Source organism: Athene cunicularia, assembly GCF_003259725.1.
Source record: "Athene cunicularia isolate RWA chromosome 6 unlocalized genomic scaffold, athCun1 chr6_part2, whole genome shotgun sequence".
Taxonomy (NCBI): Eukaryota; Metazoa; Chordata; class Aves; order Strigiformes; family Strigidae; genus Athene; species Athene cunicularia.
Window position 1 is genome coordinate 6,175,905 of NW_020799106.1, and position 19,627 is coordinate 6,195,531.

A 19,627-nucleotide genomic window follows, 5' to 3' on the forward strand; every position below is an offset into this window, starting at 1 on the left:
ATAGGTGTTTTCTTACACATCAAGCTATATTAACCCTTAACTTTCTCACTGAGGAATTCTATCAGACTGTAAATACACAGCAGGTGTTGCTGAGACCGTCTTCACTAGTGGAATTTCTATACATTTTCATCTGGAGATCCTTAGTTTTAACAGAAAAGAATTCAGTTTCTTACCAAGAACTTTCAGAGGAGCTTTTTCTAGGTTCAGAATAGCTGTTCCAAAAGGAATAGCTAATGTTGTGAAATTGTTTGCATCACTCATCAGTGGGCATTCTGGTAGAGTGAGATACAGCCTCAGAGCTTCAACGTCTGGTAAGGAGCTGGTCAATTTGGGAATAAGGTTCTTTTCCAAACTAGCTGCCACCTACAGCACATCATAAAATTCCATTTATTTTAAAACAATTGTGAATTTAAACAAATGCCCACCTAGATAAAAAATAATCGAGAAAACAATCATCAGGAGTTTAGACTATTATGTATTTAGAAAAAACCCCAGTATATTAGGTATTAAAATACAATATGCTAATGTGTTACCTAATTGTCACAATACAATCCAGTTTTACATATTTGCAGTCGATATATTACTGAGTAAAGAAAGTTATTAAAAGGGTCAGAGCAAGCATAAACAAGAGTATTTCTGGATAGATGTAATGCAGAAAGATAATCCCAAACATAAGGAAAATATGCAGCACAAACCTGTTGTGATATATGAGTGTGGTCAGGTTGTATAAGCTTGTGAAATAGTAGTCTAGCAGCATTCATATCAACCCCTGAGAATCTAGTGCTAGTTTTGTAATGATCATCATTGCTGCAGAAAGAAGAAATATATATTGAAAAAGACTGAATGCTGTATTCTCAGCAACTCAAGATTTTTTTTCTATCTTGAGTTTCTAGCCCTACTAAGGAATTAAAATATGAGATTGCAGTATCAGACTTCCATTTCCCATATGACCTTTGAAGCAACTGAAAAAAAAAAAAAAATCTCCTCTAACTGCAGAACAATCACATAAAAATGCTAGGATCTAAATCAGCCTGTGCAATATATCCCCCTTGAGTTATATACAACCTGTGGCTGAGAAGTCATGAGTTTTGGTGGCTGACAGAGCAGCAGCCAAGCAGCACACACTTCTCAGACTGGCAGGAGACCTGCTGCATTGGGGCCAGCTGACAAACCACATGGCACCAAAGGAGCTAGAAGTTTAAACTGCGGGTATCAGAGTAACAGTAAGATAAGGACATACTGGGAAAGTCTTACAGTTGAAACAAGAGACACTAGGAAGGTAGCCATCATCAATTCTGTTCACAGGAATACTCGTTAGCAAGACTGACCACTCACCTCAAAGCCAAAAAGCTCCCATTCAGGCACCCAGCTGAGGAGAATGTTCCATCAATTTCACTGAAATTGTTCATATGAAATAAGTTACATTTATTTTTACAGCATTTGCAATTTTTTTTAAAGTATTTAATCCCTAATAAATTCCATTGTACAAAGGATAGAACTGACTTTAGTATGACTAAACAGCACAGATAAAACCTCCATTCAAGACTCAGTGCTTAAGACAGCTCAAATCAAAGCAAGTCTTGCAATTTACTCTTAATTTATTTGCATCCTCCTTTATTAAAGTAGAAGCAATATTTTGTTCTCATATTTCTTCGCATGTACTGTTATTTTTCAGTGTGCAACTAGATGCTTAATCTTGTATAGTCATCTAAAATGTGACAGATGACAGACCAAAGTAGCTAAACTACTTGACAAACATGACAATGAAAGCACAGCAAAAGCTCTGCACATAATAAAACCAGTCATTAAAAATAACCTTGCTATGTATATACAAAACCCCATTCATGCCCAATTTATAAGTAAAATTTTGAAAGACAACTTCTTTCCTCAACATCACTCACTTAGCTATCTCTACAGGAAGTCTTCCAGATGGGAAAGTCAGCAATCTTTGAATAAACGTTTCATTCACAGTCCAGATCTGCTTCAAAAAGTCAGGATACCTAAAATCATCTGGTGGCACCATGTTCTAAATTTTAAAGAAAGCGTAAAGAATCAGACACACAAAATTGCTTTCCAGAAAAAAAATATCAATCCTGTGGTTGAGCTCTTTATCTTTTCATTGACTGACAATTTGCCTACCCTGACTATTACTGTGAAATAAATCCAAAGATAAATTTACTGTATTCTAGCAGTTCTACATTCACTATGAAAGCAGAGCATACACTAAAAACACCTAGATGAGTCTGTTAATTCACATCACAGCTCACTTAATGGTAAACTCCCTCAACACACAGTACTTTTCTACACGATGAGCACTAAACAAGCATCTCTTCCGCCGAGTCACTATGAGCAGTTTAGCTCACTGCCAAGCTGTGAGTGTACAGAAAAGGAGCCATTCAATTTTTTGGATAGCTGCTTTCCCACACCACTCCCATCAGACTCCTCTGAGAATGAATCATGTTTCTCTGCATGTTTACTGCATCATCAGATGAGCTGCATTTTGATGTGCTGCTCATACCAAATGAATTCCAGTAAGATTTCCAATACTAAAGAGGTACAGAATCAAGATCATCCTGCCAACTGCACCAAAAATAAGGTTAAACTAGTAAAAGGAAACCTATTTCTCCCAAGAGTGCGGTCTGACAGTGTAGCTGACTCAGTATAATGATGACTAGCTGCTGTCAAACATCAGTACTTCTGATCCCATCCTACAGGATCAGGATGAGAAACGCTCATGCAGTTTCTCTTGTGTCCAGCTACAGTATCATTTAAACCCACAGTGAAACAACTCAGGGAACTGAGCTGCCCAAAAACAAACTCGAGAAAACAGATTTTGGTATGAGACCCCTTAACGGGCAAGGGCACACAAATCCCAGGAGTACAGTAGTTGCATAACTCTGAAAGAATTCAATACAAATTACCAAACTAAATGGGATACTCTTGCAGCATCAAAGTTCATCTGTTGCTAATACTTTCTGTACAGAACAAGCCACAATAACTGCATTCATTGTCTCCAGTTCACCTCAGTTAAGTCAGCCAGAATCCACTTCAGTAATTATGAAAATTGCATGTGAGAAGGTTTATAAGAAAGGGGTTTTAATAGAGAAGTATTGAGCCTATATTATCAGTAATTTTTCCAGTCTACACCTGCTAAGCAAGGTTCTGTCAAACACAGCAATAGGTACAACTCAATCAGAATTCAGAAAAAAAACCCACAACTACAGAAATTGTTAATTATGTACAACCACAACAGGTTGTGGGAGCAAAAGGTTGCTGCAAGCCTGACCTGCACTCAGTTTTCCTTGACAACAGACACATTTCCCAGTAAAATCTGTTTTCCTTCATGTCCAAAATAGTCTTCACCCCACATACTCAACTCTTGAGGTTTCATTAATGCCTATGGTCTAGTATCTGCTGGGCTATATTGGAAACAAGTCCCATATATCTTCACCTTGTTTTTAACTCCCAACTCATCCTCTAACGGCACTTCCTTTCCCTCACACTCCCACATGGCCCGTTTTACTGTAAAGTCCTTCCAGACTTATTTTCCATACTAGAATTTAAACAGATCAATTCTTGTCCTTTTAAAACTTAAGTTTTCAGACTGGCATAAAACTATCACATAACAAACTATGTCACCACCTGTACCTTTTAACAAAAAGCTCCATTTGTCTCCTCATCATTGTGATATGCTAAAATGGCTACAGAGCAAAGGACAGCAAAGCTGCAGTCAGGAGTTACTAAGGAGGACTGGGAAGGGGTGAAGAGCAAAAATATCCTGTAACATTTTCCTTAATAAAAGGAAAATAAGTGCACACACCCATCAGTTAGGAGAAAAGCTTATGCCAAAAAGCCCCAAGCTTACTGACAGCTAACACTCAGTTACTGGATCCAAGTCCTCTAATTGCTAAACTGACTTAGTGTCTTGTGCTTCCATACTGCTGTAATGAACTTTACAACGTAGTCATGAACTTTCAATATGAAAATCTTCTAAGAAGCATCAAAAAACCCTAAAATTTGACAGGCTTTAGAACCAAAGTATATTTAATTTGTTACCTGTGGATAAAAGTAGTGTGCAAAACTTTGGTCCCCACCAGAGAAAATTCTCTTTACACAATAACACTCCTCACTGTCTGCAATAGGAATAAAAAACAGGCAACTGTGAAAACATGAATTTGAGAAACGATTAAAACACTGCAATCAGAAGAAGAAATAGGTTCCTTCATTGCATAACCTTGCTGCAGCAGATCTTTGCAATACAATAGTTAAGACTGTCTTTAACAGAGGTAAAGGATAACAGCTCTAAGCTTTAGCTCTAGTGCTAACAAAGGACCTAACCCCACAGCACCAAGCAGCATGTATTTCCTACAGCAGAAATGGATGTTAAGGAATAGAGCACAGGGAAGACAAACTGTTTGGAATAAAGTTATTATAGCCCATATTTAGTTTCAATCTCAACATCTGTAAGACACTATAAAGGAACAGGAATCCAAGAAGTAAATATGCTAGATGTTGCTTACCTGCGGTTATCGGGCATTGAGTACTATATGGAAGCCAGTTTCCTTTTACTGTGAAGGGACTTTTCCTATTACTGGTTGTTCCTGTACCTAATTGCCCATTACCTCCGAGTCCAAAAGAATAAATTCTTCCAGATGAAGGGACAAACGCAGTAGTGTGCTGCCTAGGGCAAACGAAATTCAGTAACAAAAACCTAAGCATTTGTGCAGGCCAGCCTAAGAATTGTGTTAAACAGTATGTTAAAGGTCCTGGCGTATCAAACACTCCACTTCTCTATGAGCAATGAACTGCCACTGACAATGCTCCCTTTACACTCCAATAGGCAATATTCCATTTTAATGGAAAAGGTCACAGAATGGAGTTGCCAGGTTCTACCTTGAACCCCTGCTTAGCCTCAGTCTGACCTTTAGAGCGTATGTCTAGACATTCAGAAATCTAAAGTTTCTACCAGACTGGCTGCATCTCCCTGCCCCTCCCATCCCTGTAACTCGAAACACCCTCTGTCCTATCACGAGCCTGGGAAGAACCAGTATTGAACTTACATAAACTATTAAAAGGGAATTGGTCCACTCAGCACCAACCAAACTGCTAGAAAGATAGGTTGAAATTTTCATATTCTTTAACCCAAATAACAAAGCACGCCCAACTCTTAAAAAATTATGTTGCCTCCCTCATTTCATCTTCTTCGAATGCAATTCTTTGGACAAGAGCATTTTCAGGTGTGCTGGGAATTTTTCCAATTTCTTGCATGGTGTTATAACACATACAATCAAAACCCATTAGGAACTGAAGTGCCATACAGTATTACAGGTATTTCACAACACAAGTTATATTTCAAAATTTTACACTTATCCTCGGTGATGCTCATGTAGCTCCCCAAACACACTTGTTCTTTAATAGGAAATGGCAAAGGGACAGCAATAAACAACACCGATTATTTACATTTTCAGTTTAGAAAATCAGAGCCTAATAGTTTAAACTTCCTTTAGTTCTTCTACTGACTGCTTCTAAAAACCCCATAAAGCTACTAAATATCTTTTAGAGATCATCTTGTCTTCCCTAACCACAAGGGAAATGAAAAAAATCCTTCATATTGCAATACATATGAAGTTTTATACAAAACAAGTTAATTATAAGATTCATAGTGCTAACACAGAATAGACCTTACCTGCCACAAGTGATCTGTGTGACAACACTTCCCATAAGTTCAAAAACTTTCCTTGGGTTTATCTCATGGCTGGTGGAGTTATGACCCAACTGACCATAGCCTCCAGCTCCAAATGTAAAAACCCCACCTTCCTAAACAAATAAATTATTTGCATTAAAACGACAGTATATCTCAGAAGAAGAAACTTAACAGAAATAGGGGTTTAATACATCTCCTTGTCTGATGATTTTGGAACTGTGGGGAAGAGAGAGAAAATACACATGCACAAGAGGGCCCTGAGACACAGCAGGGTCACAAGTTAACTGCAGTTATAAAAACGTGGCACAGCTGTCAAGTATTACCTTGTTTGTGTTAAATCGTGTTCTTGTAATTTCCATATTATTATACAATAGTCCTGCCATTAACTTGTGTCATTAATAGATTCTAATCCCTGTTTTTCCTCTTTTCCAGTTTTCTTGATGAACTACAATAGTATATAAACTCACGCTATTAAAAAAAGTATACTTTAGCTTTCAAATTCTGAACATAAATTTTAAAGGAATCACCAAATACAAAGCTGCCCTCCTCAGGCAGATGATGCAGAGTATGAATGAAATAGCTTCATTATTTGAAAGCATAAGAAATGAAAAAATTTCAACACTGTTGTAAGGCAAGTAATTTTTTAGAAGTGTTTTTGATTAATTTAATCAAGAAATTAACCAAAAACTGTAATGAAAGAATGTTAAATCAGAAACATTTTCAGAAGTTACATAACTTACCTTACAACAACTTTGAAACTTTCCATTTTCAAATGCTTTGAAATTGTAAAGCTGTTTCTTTCAATTCTACTCTGCATCAGCCTGGACCTCTGCTGGAAATCATCACTAAAATGGCAGCGTCCGCTGAGAAAAACCAACAGCCTCATTCACTGAATCAGGATAACAAACAGTGACAGGTTTTTCTGAATTTCAGAAGGACTTGAAGAATGCTTGCACATACATTCAGTACTGTCTACAAAAGATATAAATCAAGACCCCTCGTTCTGCAAGGCCTATCATGCAAGAGAAATGGAGCTATACAAATGGGAGACATAAATAATTTGGAGAAACATTTACAGTAAAGCCCATCAGCTTTTAAGCAAGTCCAAAGTTAACTTCTGTACATAAAAAGGGAAAAATATTCAGAATGCAAGTCAGCAATTTTAGGATTATAAAGTTGCCACATCTTTTTCAAAGCGAGAGAATATTTTAGAACAAAAAGCAATTGTTTGTGAACAGTCTTTTCCTTTCACTGCAGAAAACTAAGCATGTATAAACACGGAAAATATGACCACATTTAGGCAGATCACATTCTTCAGAAGAACTTTTAACTTACTGCAGTGTAAAAATTCAAACACATTAAAAAAAAAAAATTTCCAAAATTAGTTTTTTCTTCAGAAATAAATTAAAAATACTTTCAAAATTCTAATGCCTTCTACAACAATGTTCTGAATTCAACAGATTCAGACAAAAAAATGGGTATTTAGTCACTTGCCCAAATCCTGATCAGCCAGAATTGTTTTCTACTGCTATCAGTACCAAGTTCAAAATATTCTGTTTGTAAATTGATACATTTTATTGAGATTGATGAACAACAGGAAAAATCAAAATGTTAATACATGCTAATTTATACCTAAATGTTGGAAGTCTATCAAAACACAGAAAGAAAAAGTACAGGAGTCAACCATTTAATGAAAGGCACGTATATATTGCTTTACCCATCACAAAATCAAGGTACTTATCACTTGATGCTTGAAGTACACTATTTGTCACTAAAATGAGTGTAAGAAAGAGCACTAGTATTCTATGTTGCTCCTGAAAGTTTCCAAATAAATTTAAAAGTTTAAAAATAAGATTCCAAACTTTTATCCAACAGTTATGTATAAGGCAATCTGACACATTTCAGTTCTCTACTTTAACCAGTTCCTACATCGCTGCATGAACGTGCCGCACTGACACAGAAGACGTGATTTTTTTTCCAAATTGGCCTCAAAATAAATGACCAACTTTTCATAGAACCTCACACTATAATACTTAATAGGGGATTATGTAAATCTTCAATTTCTTCTATTTGTTTGCCAAGAGTATGTGAACAGCTGCTGTGCAACAGCAGCCAGAGAAAGGAGTGAGAATATGAGAGAGACCCAACTCTGCAGACACCAAGGGCAATGAAGGAGGGGCAGGAGGTGCTCCAGGTGCCACAGCAGATTCCCCTGCAGCCCGAGGTGAAACCCACCGTGAGGCAGCTGTGCTCTGCAGCCCACGGAGGTCCACAGTGGAGCAGATCTATCTCCACCTGCAGCCCACGGAGGTCCACGGTGGAGCAGATCTCCACCTGCAGCCCACGGAGGACCCCACACCGGAGCAAGGGGATGCCTGAAGGAGGCTGGGACCCCGTGGGAAGCCCACGCCAGAGCAGGCTCCTGGCAGGACCTGTGGCCCCATGGAGAGAGGAGCCCACGCTGGAGCAGGCTCGCTGGCAGGAAGGACTTGTCACCCTGTGGGGGACCCACGCTGGAGCAGTTTGTGAAGAACTGCAACCCGTGGGAAGGACTCACGTGGGAGAAGTTCATGGAGGACTGTTTCTCGTGGGAGGGACCCCAAGCTGGAGCAAGGGGAAGAGAACAAGGAGGAAGGAGCAGCAGAGACAATGTGTGATAAACTGATCACAACCCCCATTCCCCATCACCCTGCACTACTTGGCAGGAGGACACAGAGAAACCAGGAGTGAAGTTCAACCCAAGGAGGGGTGAGGAGAAGGTGTTTCCATTCCTCATTACCCTACTCTGACTTTTTATTGGCAATAAGTTAATTTGCCCACGTTGAGCCCATTTTGCCTGTGACCATCATTGCTGAGTGATCTCCCTGTCCTTATCTTGACCCATGAGTCTTTTGTCTTCTCCCTCCTGTTCAGCTGAGGAGGAGAGTGATAGAGCAGCTTGGTGGGCACAGCCAAGGTCAACCCACCACAGCAGCAAATAGCAATTCACTAAGAGAACTTTAAACAACTACACACATCAATGCCTCCCGCATTTAATTAAAATTCAAAATTAACTTGTTATAATCAGTAATAACAGCAATGCTAGAGGTACTACAGACAGAAAACAGTGAATCTCTTTAGGATACACTAATGTAAATTCCAATATCTGCATGACTTTAATAATGCAACACGGACTGTCATATCAAAAATGCTGTATTTTGTATGCTCAATTTCACCAAATCTGTCAGAACTTTCAGTAGTTTTAAATTTTTTTTGAATTTGATGTTTTTTCAAATATTTAACCACTCTTTCAGTGTTTCGTCAACTTCATCCAATCAACTTTGAAGAAATTTTATGCAGAATTTTGTTTATTGTTTCCTATTCAGGTATAACATCTTCTCCTGAAATCATTAAAAAAAAAAAATCTAAGCATAAACATATCTTTAAATATTGTACCTTTGTAAGGGCAGCAGTATGATCTTCTCCACAACATATATGAACAACCTTCTGAGTTCTCAGTGACTTGAGCAGCGTAGGAACATACCTGTCTGAAAGGTTTAATACAGCAGTAGATGGCTTACTTTGAAAATAAAAATCAGAAAACAAAGTTTTGCTCATTTATTCTAGCTCAGTTCCAGTCAAACAAGCACTTCAAAGTTGTTACCATAATGTAATCATCGTGACTGAGCTTCTGTATCTCTGAGATGGAAGTGTTATGACAGAAAGATTGCTATACTGAAATACTTCGTGGCAAATAGTCTCATTTTCACTAGTATAGGATCATATGTCAGCATATAAACCAAGAAATACGGAACAGTACGTTAGACCTGCCATTGACCGTGAAAAAAAGAAAACAAATGACACTTGTTTTGAGTTGTTCATGTGCTTCACGTTTTTAAAGCACTCCTGTAAGTTGACATCAGTTGGTCATAGTTCAGTATTACTAAAGGCATAACAGAACGGAATGCTGAATAATTAGGAAGCACAACTAACTTCCCTCCATCACTAAAACAAATCAACTTTGTCATCCGGTTGCACAAAGGCAATTTTTAAAAAAATGTTAATGCTAATGTCTTAAAATTTGTCAGGTACGCTAAGGTGCCTGAAGAAGTCCCTTCAAGACATAAATAAGGGGTTTTACTGAGAAGTGATGTTATACAAAAAACTGGGGTGATACTTATTCCCAAGAACACGTAGAAGCAACTGAAGTCTCCCAAGAAAATCTGATTTCTGAAAAGTACATGTAATTTTCTTATTACATAACTGTGACCACATTTATAGCGTTAATTCAGATACGCATTTTAACCACAACACATTTTTCTTATTTTAAATGGTGTTGAGAACAATGAACCAGTAAGAACATTTGAATTAATGAAACCAGCTATAGATTATTCTACACTGAAGCGTGTATTACAGGAACCTGACAGCATGCACTCCCACCTCGGAGCCAGGCACGCAGATAGTGTGCACGTAACACAATACAAGTGACAAAGTATGTCTAGCATAACCACTTGTTTAAATCATTGATGAGTATCAACACTCTAGTAGAGGAAACTTTGGAAATTGTGAATTATTATTATCATAGTGGCCTAAAACAGACATCCACATGGAAGTAAAACAATGAAGATGCCTTAAATGTGTCTACTAAGGACAACCAAACAGTTTTGATAGATTGTTGGTTTTGTCAAGCAATTTCATCTACTTAAAATTCAGTTCAAACTGTAACTACTGAACAGTATCTTAACCCAATCCCATTCAGAAAGTTTAAGACACAGAAAAATCTAGAACAGGGAAAGAAAACAAGTCATGCAGGCTAGAATTTCAACGTAACACTGTCAAAATCTTCAAAATGTCTTCCTTATACAATCTCCCATGACATCAGCCCTCCCTGACAATATTCAAACAAAAGTTTGTTCTGTCTGCTCCTTTTCTAGCAATACTGCTGTCTTTAGATTCACAAACCAAGACCTTCAGCACAAAATTTTCCTGAAGTAATATTTACTTACCATTATCATCATTAAGACCCAGCTGCCCAAATTTGTTGCGTCCCCATCCAAAAATGGCTCCAGAAAGAGTTAGTACAAAACTATGAGCTCCTCCTGCTGCAATCTGTGCAAAAGGGATTCCCAGCAGAGATTTAATCACATGTGGTGAGTTTTGTTTTTTATACTCGTAACCTAAGCCCAGCTGGCCATATTTATTTTGTCCCCAGGAAAACACTTCACTTCCTGTTTAAAGGAAAAAAAAAAAACAAACAACCCCAAAAAACCCCAAGAAATACAATCAATTTAGTTTACTTATATAAAGTTGATTTACTGTAAGAAAAGCTAAAAGTTAGACAGTTACTCTTCAAATATTTTTGAGTTTGAAAATGCATACAAATTACTGACTTCTGAAGCTAAGCATTCTCATGTAATTTGCAGACATTCAACTCAAATATTTAAACAGACTGACAGTATTTAAATCATGTTCAAAAACCTCAAAACTGCTCTTAACATTCCTGTTTCAACAATGTTAGCTAAGTTGAGTTTGGTTATTACACAGCAAAATGCTGTTCCACTGGGAGTTCCACTACTGCATATATATTTACGCAGAGATCTTGTTGAAAGTGCATACTGGATGTGCAAAAGATTTCCAATTTCCAAACACAAGCCTCATTTAAGCTTTTATACAGTAACACTTATTTTTCACATACAATTTAAGTGACATTTTAAATTTTAAAATATTGTTATTAATGACACGATCGATGAAGCACAAAGTTTATAACGTCATTTGATGCCTTCTAAAGAAAAAAAACATTGTGAAGAATCACAAATCAGAGAGCTATTATGTTAAGACTGCCTCCAAAATAAAATGTTCTACTGAACAACCAACATTTTGCCAAGGTATTTACTATCCTAAAGACTAACACCTAATCACAAAGATATTTTGCTTTTGCTGATACAATATGTTTCAAACATTACTATTGCCCTCAAACAGTAACGTTTCCTGTGTCTCTCCTACCTCCATCTTTCCAGAACAGTTTTATCAGAAAAACAATAAAACCCGTTGCCTGGGATACAGGTCTCAGATTTTATTTATCTAAACAGGAATAATCAAAAAAAACAAAACAAAAGCAACCAGACAGAAAAAAAAAAAAAAAACAAACCACCACTTTTATACAAAACAGTCTTCCTAACATCAAAGAAATCTATGCCAATCATTTATAGTCACATGAACTAATCCATCTGAACAATATCCCACATACAGATCTACAAGTACTATGAAATCTCATGTCAAAATGCTTGATTCAGGAAGTTCATCCTATTTCCCTCCCTGTGTGGGTCTGTGTTTAAGGCCATACCCATGCTATATCCCAAGTATTTCCGCAGCTTCTCTTATAAGCAGAAAAAAGTAAACAACAAAAAAAACCACCCTACAATGCATGTGAAGAACAGAAACACAGAACTGCAAATCCATGAGTTGGCAATAGGATAGTGATTCTGTACTTGAAGCTTGTAACTATTTAGAACACTGAGTGAATTTTAAATTACATACTGCTATTGTATTTTTGCACCTTTGACCAACAGAGAGCTTAGCAGCACAATCCTGATACCCCGCCTATTCTACTGCTGATCTTAATTCAGGCAAAGGGTTACTTGTAAATCTCTGCCTGCCTGTCCTGAAAACAAAGGTCACTAGGTTATAATGGTGAACACACTTGGGAATACATGACAGCACAGAAAACACTCAGTATGAGCCCAGGAAAAGTCGAGGCAAATACAGCCAGTATGGGCTATTATATTTAAACAAACAAACAAAAAAAAATCATTCAGCATACAAGTAACGTCTCTCTCCCCACAGCTTATTTAATTTATATTTTAACCGCACGTTGTTAAGAAGCACTGTCAAACTACAACCTTTCTAGAATTGTTTTCAGTTTCTAAGTTTCCATTAACCCTGTCCAGCAGCCACTTCTACCAAATGGAAGTTTAGGCCACAACTCTCCTATGTCACAGTGAAACAAACCAGCAGCAAATTTAAGTTCATTTCTGGAGAGCTGTACTAGCCAGACAAGCAATACCCTTAAACAAGTGAGGCCAACTAACTATGTTCTCGTAGCCCCAGCAAAGTTTCAAAGACGGATGTTTGACCCACAATGTGACATTACATTTTAACTATAGAAGCACCAACAAAACAGAGGCTTTGCAATAGAAAAGCAGACAAGGAAGTGGTCATCTGCAAATAACTAGAGGTTACAGCTTAAAATAGACTAGTGATAAAAGTGGCATGCTAGAAGGATGAAAAAGAAATGGGACTAAAAAAAAAGGAGAGGTACAAAAATGAATTAAAAAGGAAATTACATGAAAGCAAGTCGATAAAAAGCAAAAAAAGTAAGAAAAAAAAAACACAGAACACCCCAACATTTGTATATTTATTTTCTAAATTCAAGCTTCCATCATTAAATTACACTTCCCTACCAACCTGTGTTAAGTGGTAGCATGATTTAAAAAAACATTTCCTTTTTAAAAAAGGCCAAATAAATGTTGAAACTTTTAGAATTACCTGGTAAGAAATTACAGAAAACTTCAGGAGAATTTGGCTTACCTTTTGAGAGTGCTAGTGAGTGATAATAGCCACAAGCAACTTGAACAATTTGGATCTCCGATAAGCTTTTAATATTCCTATTGGGGTAAGAAAACAGAGAAAGAATTAAGCTACTAGGTCATGCTATGAGATATAAAGTCACACCAAAGGGCGATACACAAAAAGTGAATGCTTTTCACTGAAGTGTATATGAAATTAATTTAAATATGATAACTTTAATTAGAAGCTATTTAGTAAAGTCAAAACTGCTTCTTTTCTAACACTTTCAAGGACAGGTTCTGTCTTCTTTGCAAATTAATAGTCAGTGAAAGACCGTATGAAGAACTGGGGAGGTTCATGTGCTAGAAAGGAGATGTCACACAGCTGAATGGTGGAAATTAATACTGGATGCAAGAAGAAAATTATTCTTACTAGCTTCCAAAAGAAAAAAGCTTTTATAATCTTCTTCATATCAATATTAAAGACTGAATTACTTTCTGTTACAATTTGAACACTCGATTTTTCATCTCTACCAACATTAACTTCAATCAAAACTTCAGTTACAGAGCTATTAAGTATTGCACAATATTATAAAGAAGTTGCAAATACATACAAATGTGCATTAAATCCAGTATGCTTTCAACTTTTGACGAGAAAAAACAGGAGTTTCTAAAAGGCCTGTGGACTTTTAAATTTGATACAGAAATAAAAACCCTTTATATTAGTTATTTATATCTTTCATATTTATACCTATGTCACAGATAGCCATGATAAAGTTATAAATTACTAAGTGTTCCAAGGACCATTACTTTTCTGTGTCTTTTTCCTATGTAAAAAACAAAATTAAAAAACCTCCAGCTTGCAAACATACAAACATATCGCTACAGACAGTTCCACTGATTTCAGTGAACCTATTCACACAGTAAAAATGTGCACTTCAGCTAGCTGGAAAGCTTACAGCATTCTGAAAACAAGCAAGTGAATCTGGCTAGCATTCATTTTTATAACTAGGAGGTGTATTATTTGATCACAGCTAAAAAACTTCAGGGTAAAAACTGAACTACAAAGACTGGATCACAAATGTACCTTCTTCAAAGGTACTCCCACAACTGGCTCTGAAAGTTTGACATTTTATTTCTCTAACTTCTCTGACGTTTATCAATCCCTATTTACATTCCTGAAATACCCATCCTACTTTTCCAACATAACTCTCATGCTTAGTAGATGACTATTAAAAGGAAAAAAAAAAAACCCACAAACCAAAAAACCCCAAACCAAGCAAACTAGTAACACCCTTCGCACACAAACTGACTTTTTGAGACAGGAAACTAACTGCAGCATGCAAGTGCCATAGCTAAAATACACTCTCTAATGTGTGTTTTCAATTATAACAGCAGAATAGCTTAGCCAATGTGATTTAACACATCTTTTTAAGAAAAAAAAAAAAAGCTTAGTATATACTAATTATTTTTAACCTGGGTACTCTGATGCATTCCTCTGTTCCCGGCAAGCCAAGCTGTCCATCAGTAGCCAGACCCCAAGCATACACCTGACCTTTGTCATTTAATGCTAGAGTGTGAGCTTCTCCACATGATACAGCTACAATATTTTGGGCATCCAGTGCACCAACATGCTCTAAGAAAACAAACAAAAAAACAAGTTAGTGGTTTAAAAAAAAAGCTACTAACAAGCTAGTGTTGTTCAAGACAGTTAGACTCAGTACTAAGATGTCAACTGAAATGACACAGAAGTAAGCCCGCAAGTCTGCCAAAGCATCCTTTATTTAAAATAACAGGCATGCTATTCTAGGAGAAATTAAATTGGACACTCCAAAGTAACCAAACAATAACTGTATCTGGAGCAAATACACAGAAGTGCACAAAACCTGCAGCTTGATCATAATGGTTCCTTCTAATCTTGCCATCTGAAAATGAGTGCAGAAACTCAGTTAACATTAAGGTCAAACAGATTACTGTCAAATGACTACACGTGTAGACATTATGTAAGAGGAAAACATTCCACCACAGCAAATTAAATTCACCTATTCATTATTAACAAAAAAGCCTGCAAAACAAGGGAGGCCAAATTAAAGACTAAAGCTACTGATTTTGCAATGAGCTACACAATGTCCTCTTTATAATGCAAAATACTGTAGAAACAGATCCTAAAGGGTGTTTTTTCTAGATATACAGTGCATGCTTCTGAAAAGCAACCAAAGTATCTGTGATCTTTTTCCAGTAGCCTGCATCAACACCTTTAAATACATTTGGAAATCTCAAAGTTTGTTTTCATGCTTATGATTTGTGATCAGAAGTCTAACATTTTCGGCAAAGTGAAGAAATATCATCAGGGCCTGTCATCAAGGCTCAAATTTTCAACAGTCCCCTTAAATATGAGCCTGCTTGGACATTTTATGCCCCGTTTTCCAACACATAAATTCTGTTCCTGCATAAGAATGGCACACCACTGAAAGAGCCTGTGTATTATCAGTGTAACATGCACTGTAAAACACAGCCCAGCAGAGCCTAAGCCAATTTGAGAACAGGAGCTAACAGCATCTACAACACGACAGGCATTCAGTTTCCAAAATAAAGTGACACAGGCAACAGACATAAATTCATTTTTTTAAACAGCTGGACTGGTTACAGAAGTTACCACCCCAGTTCTGCCCATTACAGCCTCCACGGCTCTGCCAGGGGAAGAGCTCATGCAAGTGCTCTCCAGTTCAGGCAACACCACGCAGATTAGCTCCGACTATCTTCACCAGCTGCTAAACCAGCCGGGCTGACTCTGCCTAGTATGGATTAAGGAACAGTCACACGATCCCTATGGCAAGCAGAGCTCTGTGGGGAGGAAAGAAGGCGGCCCAGCTAAACTGCCACTGGTGACATGGAGGTGGCAAAGACATGCAGCCGGCGACAAAATTATCTTCAGTTAGCAGAAATACATTCAAAAGAAATCATCCACCCATTTGTAAAGATACTGAGCTTCTTTAGACCGCACAGTAAAGTTATCCCAATGCATCTTCACATTACAACATTCAACAGTACTGTCAGTAACCTTTAGATGAAAGAAAAATTAGGGAGGACATTACAATCCTGATGACTGCTGTGTCTGAGCGTATTAAAAAAAAATTATTTATAGTTGGTGTTTGTCCACTACACATGAAAACTCATAGAAGGCTGTCTTAAAAAAAAAAAAAAAATTAAGTCAGATATTTTTGTTGCGACTTTTAGATTTAAAAGACAATTCAGCATCATCTTCAAAGTGGGTCACAAGTATTCAGAGTAAGTTTGACAAACTGGGTTTCTACTCATGATCATGAAACAGATGTTTGCACAGGATTAAAGTTTATCAGTTTTAATATCCATTCGCTGTTTCCCAATAGAAGTCCAAATTAGTTTTACAAAGTTACATATCAACTACATAAAAAAAAAAATCTTTACTTGGCACCAAATTCAAAACTCTGAACAAAGGAGAACTAAAATACTGCATAATGCCTTATCTCCATTTGAAATATTTGTATCAATTATTGTGCCAAGTAACTTGTAAAATTGCTGTTAACAGTGATTAGAATAAACTCTTAGTAAGCCTTTCCAGTTTGCTTACGTTATGCTACAAGTCCTGTCAGAAGCACTGTTCCACATCTCTCAGGAGCACGCAGATATGACTCACATGCACAGCTCTGAAGGGAACCCATGTGCACACTCCTCTGCAGTCCCTGCAAGATGTTTACCCACTTCTGCTACAGAACTGCACTAGCAAGAAGCCGAAACACGCATATAACATAGAAGAAAAAAGCCCAAAGAAGTTTTACATTGCATCCTGTAGGGTTTTCTAAAACCTCTTCCCTGTAGCACTGCTTATACTGAAAAGTCTTTTATCAAAAGTTTTATTTTTAGTCCTTAAAGAAAATTAAGAACATTGCTTTAATCAGACCCGCTCTACATCACGTATTAGATGATTAAAAACACACAGCATGTTTCTCAGCTATGGCATGCCAAATACTCATTTCTACCATATTCCAGTAGCCAAACCCATACATACAGTGCAATGCTAATCCGTGAACTGAAGCAGGTCAGCTCCCCTTGGGATTAAAAACAGCCACTGAGTCTCCCACGACCTTAGGTAAAGTGCTTCCACGCGGGAAATAAGAAATAGTGGCACTGCCCAGCTGCACGGTAGGCAAAGATATGGGGGGACAGCCACATTTCATAGTTGGTTGTTTCCAACTGTCACAAGATGCAATCTGAGCAAAGGAATGCTTTCCAAGTTTAAAATATTGCCCATTCTTGGAAGATCTACTGTGCACACAATTCTCCACAATTCAGTACTTCTAAACTTACCAGGTCTTTTCCTGGCTTTTTCATGCCCTAGTTGTCCTAGATCATTGCATCCACACGTATAAACAGTCCCATCGTCCAGGACAAACACAGTATGTCTCAGTCCACATCCTACATCTCTGACCCTTTTATTTAAGAAAAAGTCACTTTTTCTGGGTTCTAATACAATCTCTTCATCAATTCCACCCAATCCAAGCTGTCCAAAAGATGCATTTCCCCAGCACAACATGTTTATGCTTCTCTTGATCACAGAGATCTTCCAACTTCACTTTTCTAGAATATTCCTTCTGTGTAGCTGTTAAAAAACAAAAAGAAGGGAAAATGTATGGTTTTTCAGTATTGTCCCTGACATTTATGTTATCCTCTACACAGCATGTAATCCACATATTCACTGTCTATATACCAATACCTTGAAGCACTGAACAATTTTGAAGAGTGTGATTTACTTTCTTGGACAGTATTTACATTAACTCTGAAGTAAAATGCTTTCCTTCCCATTTCAGACACAACTTTATGACGTGCAGGTCCTCAGTTTTATAAAAGACTTTGTTTCAAAAACTTAATTTGCAAAACTTTTCGAATCCCTAATGCGGATCTATACAAATGGCAGTCACAACCAATTCTAGCCAGTGGAAATGACCTCAACCATCTTTTGAGGAGACTATACAGGCTAGTTCCTTTACACAGGGAGCTGCATGACTCCAGAAAGCACTGTGTACAGCCTCAAGATCATCCCCAAAAACAACACTTGACTCACCGCTTGGAAAAAATTGGTCAGCTCTGATCAACCCAGTTACGCAACACAAAGAATAATATGATGTGTCAATCATTACATTTAAACAACCGTGAGTCAACTGAACTTACAATTTGAAAGAAAAATCTCAAGTCCCCAGTCTTGCACTGGCATCAACCCAGGCTACAGGTTCACAGTTACCCTGCAGTAACAGGAGGCCACATACACAAACTCCCCCATGCAAACCCCCATCCTGAATGCATAAATTGCAACTACTAGTATTTGCGCTGACAGACTGTACATATTAGAAAGGATACAAAGTTACACTCCTCCTTCGTCTTCAGTATTGCACATGAAGAATTTATAATGTTTTCGCTATTACTTATACTAGACTTCCACGACAGTAAGTTTCCCCATATTTGCAAAGCCATTTTAAAAAAAAGTCAATGCAGTACAGTGTAAAATTGCTGTAAATTTTCATCTGTGACCATTATTTGGAAGACAGCATAAATAATGGAACGTGGTTTACATTTCAATTCAAACAAATAAAGGTTACAAGTAAGGCTACAAATTCAGCCTTACATTCTGCACTGTCGTAACGCGTATAAACCACCTCAATGTAAAACTGCTCCGAGAAGCAAACTGGTAGCACCTGAGCATTCCCTAAACCAAAGAAGGGTGGAATTCCTACCAGCACAACAGGATGAACTATTTTTGTCTGCAAAAGTCAAAATGCAGTAAGCCAGATGCTTCGTTTTGTGAACTCGTAACAAAAAAAAAAAAAAAAAAGGAAAAGCTTTAAATATTTTGCATTCTGTTTACCTATCTCAGGAGATGACGCATGATCAGCTTTCCCCTAGCTATCACTGGTTATATCCTACCACATTCAGAAGGGGACACATCAAAATGCGGACGTCTCGGGTTAAGCCATAGCTGTGCAACCGATCCCACACAGCTGCAGCAGTGACTGCAAGGCAAGCTTTAACCTGCAACACAACAAGCCAGAGAACACGGGCGGTTAGAGCGCTCCGCGGTTTCCAGGGTCAAGAGTTATGGTCCGTCTCCAAGGGAGCACAGGGCGGGGAAGTTCTCCTTTCTGTGGACCAGGGATGTCTTTCCACAGAAGGTGGTTTGCTTTGGTTTCTTCTTTTACGGGTCGGCAGCCAAAGAAGTTCTGTACTTTGATCTCGCAGCACGGCGGTGTTTTACCTCCGCGCGTACCCGCGGAAGCCAACGCGCGGTGTCAGCGGCTGGATCCTGCCCCGCGTGACGTCAAGCGCGGGTCGCTGCCGCCGCCAAGGG

General features: G+C 37.8%; 1 protein-coding gene across 3 annotated transcripts in view; it reads right to left on the reverse strand.

The window, feature by feature from the left end:
• The window catches only part of HERC4 (HECT and RLD domain containing E3 ubiquitin protein ligase 4), a 34,898-nt gene extending 15,310 nt beyond the window's left edge, over positions 1-19,588 (reverse strand). For 2 of the 3 annotated variants that reach the window (XM_026851916.1, XM_026851914.1), the window contains exons 1-14: positions 19,430-19,588; positions 19,148-19,311; positions 17,596-17,887; positions 14,725-14,884; positions 13,271-13,347; positions 10,690-10,911; positions 9,140-9,231; positions 5,687-5,817; positions 4,521-4,681; positions 4,057-4,133; positions 1,902-2,026; positions 1,336-1,395; positions 696-807; positions 174-363 (exon numbers count right to left, since the gene is read on the reverse strand). In XM_026851916.1, the coding sequence (XP_026707717.1) occupies positions 174-363; positions 696-807; positions 1,336-1,395; positions 1,902-2,026; positions 4,057-4,133; positions 4,521-4,681; positions 5,687-5,817; positions 9,140-9,231; positions 10,690-10,911; positions 13,271-13,347; positions 14,725-14,884; positions 17,596-17,821 (1,633 nt within the window). In that variant the 5' untranslated portion in view covers positions 17,822-17,887; positions 19,148-19,311; positions 19,430-19,588. Of the gene's footprint in view, positions 1-173; positions 364-695; positions 808-1,335; positions 1,396-1,901; positions 2,027-4,056; positions 4,134-4,520; positions 4,682-5,686; positions 5,818-9,139; positions 9,232-10,689; positions 10,912-13,270; positions 13,348-14,724; positions 14,885-17,595; positions 17,888-18,456; positions 18,655-19,147; positions 19,312-19,429 lie in introns of those variants that run through there. The other variant, XM_026851915.1, reaches the window with a different exon arrangement.
• Positions 19,589-19,627: the final 39 nt, after the last annotated feature.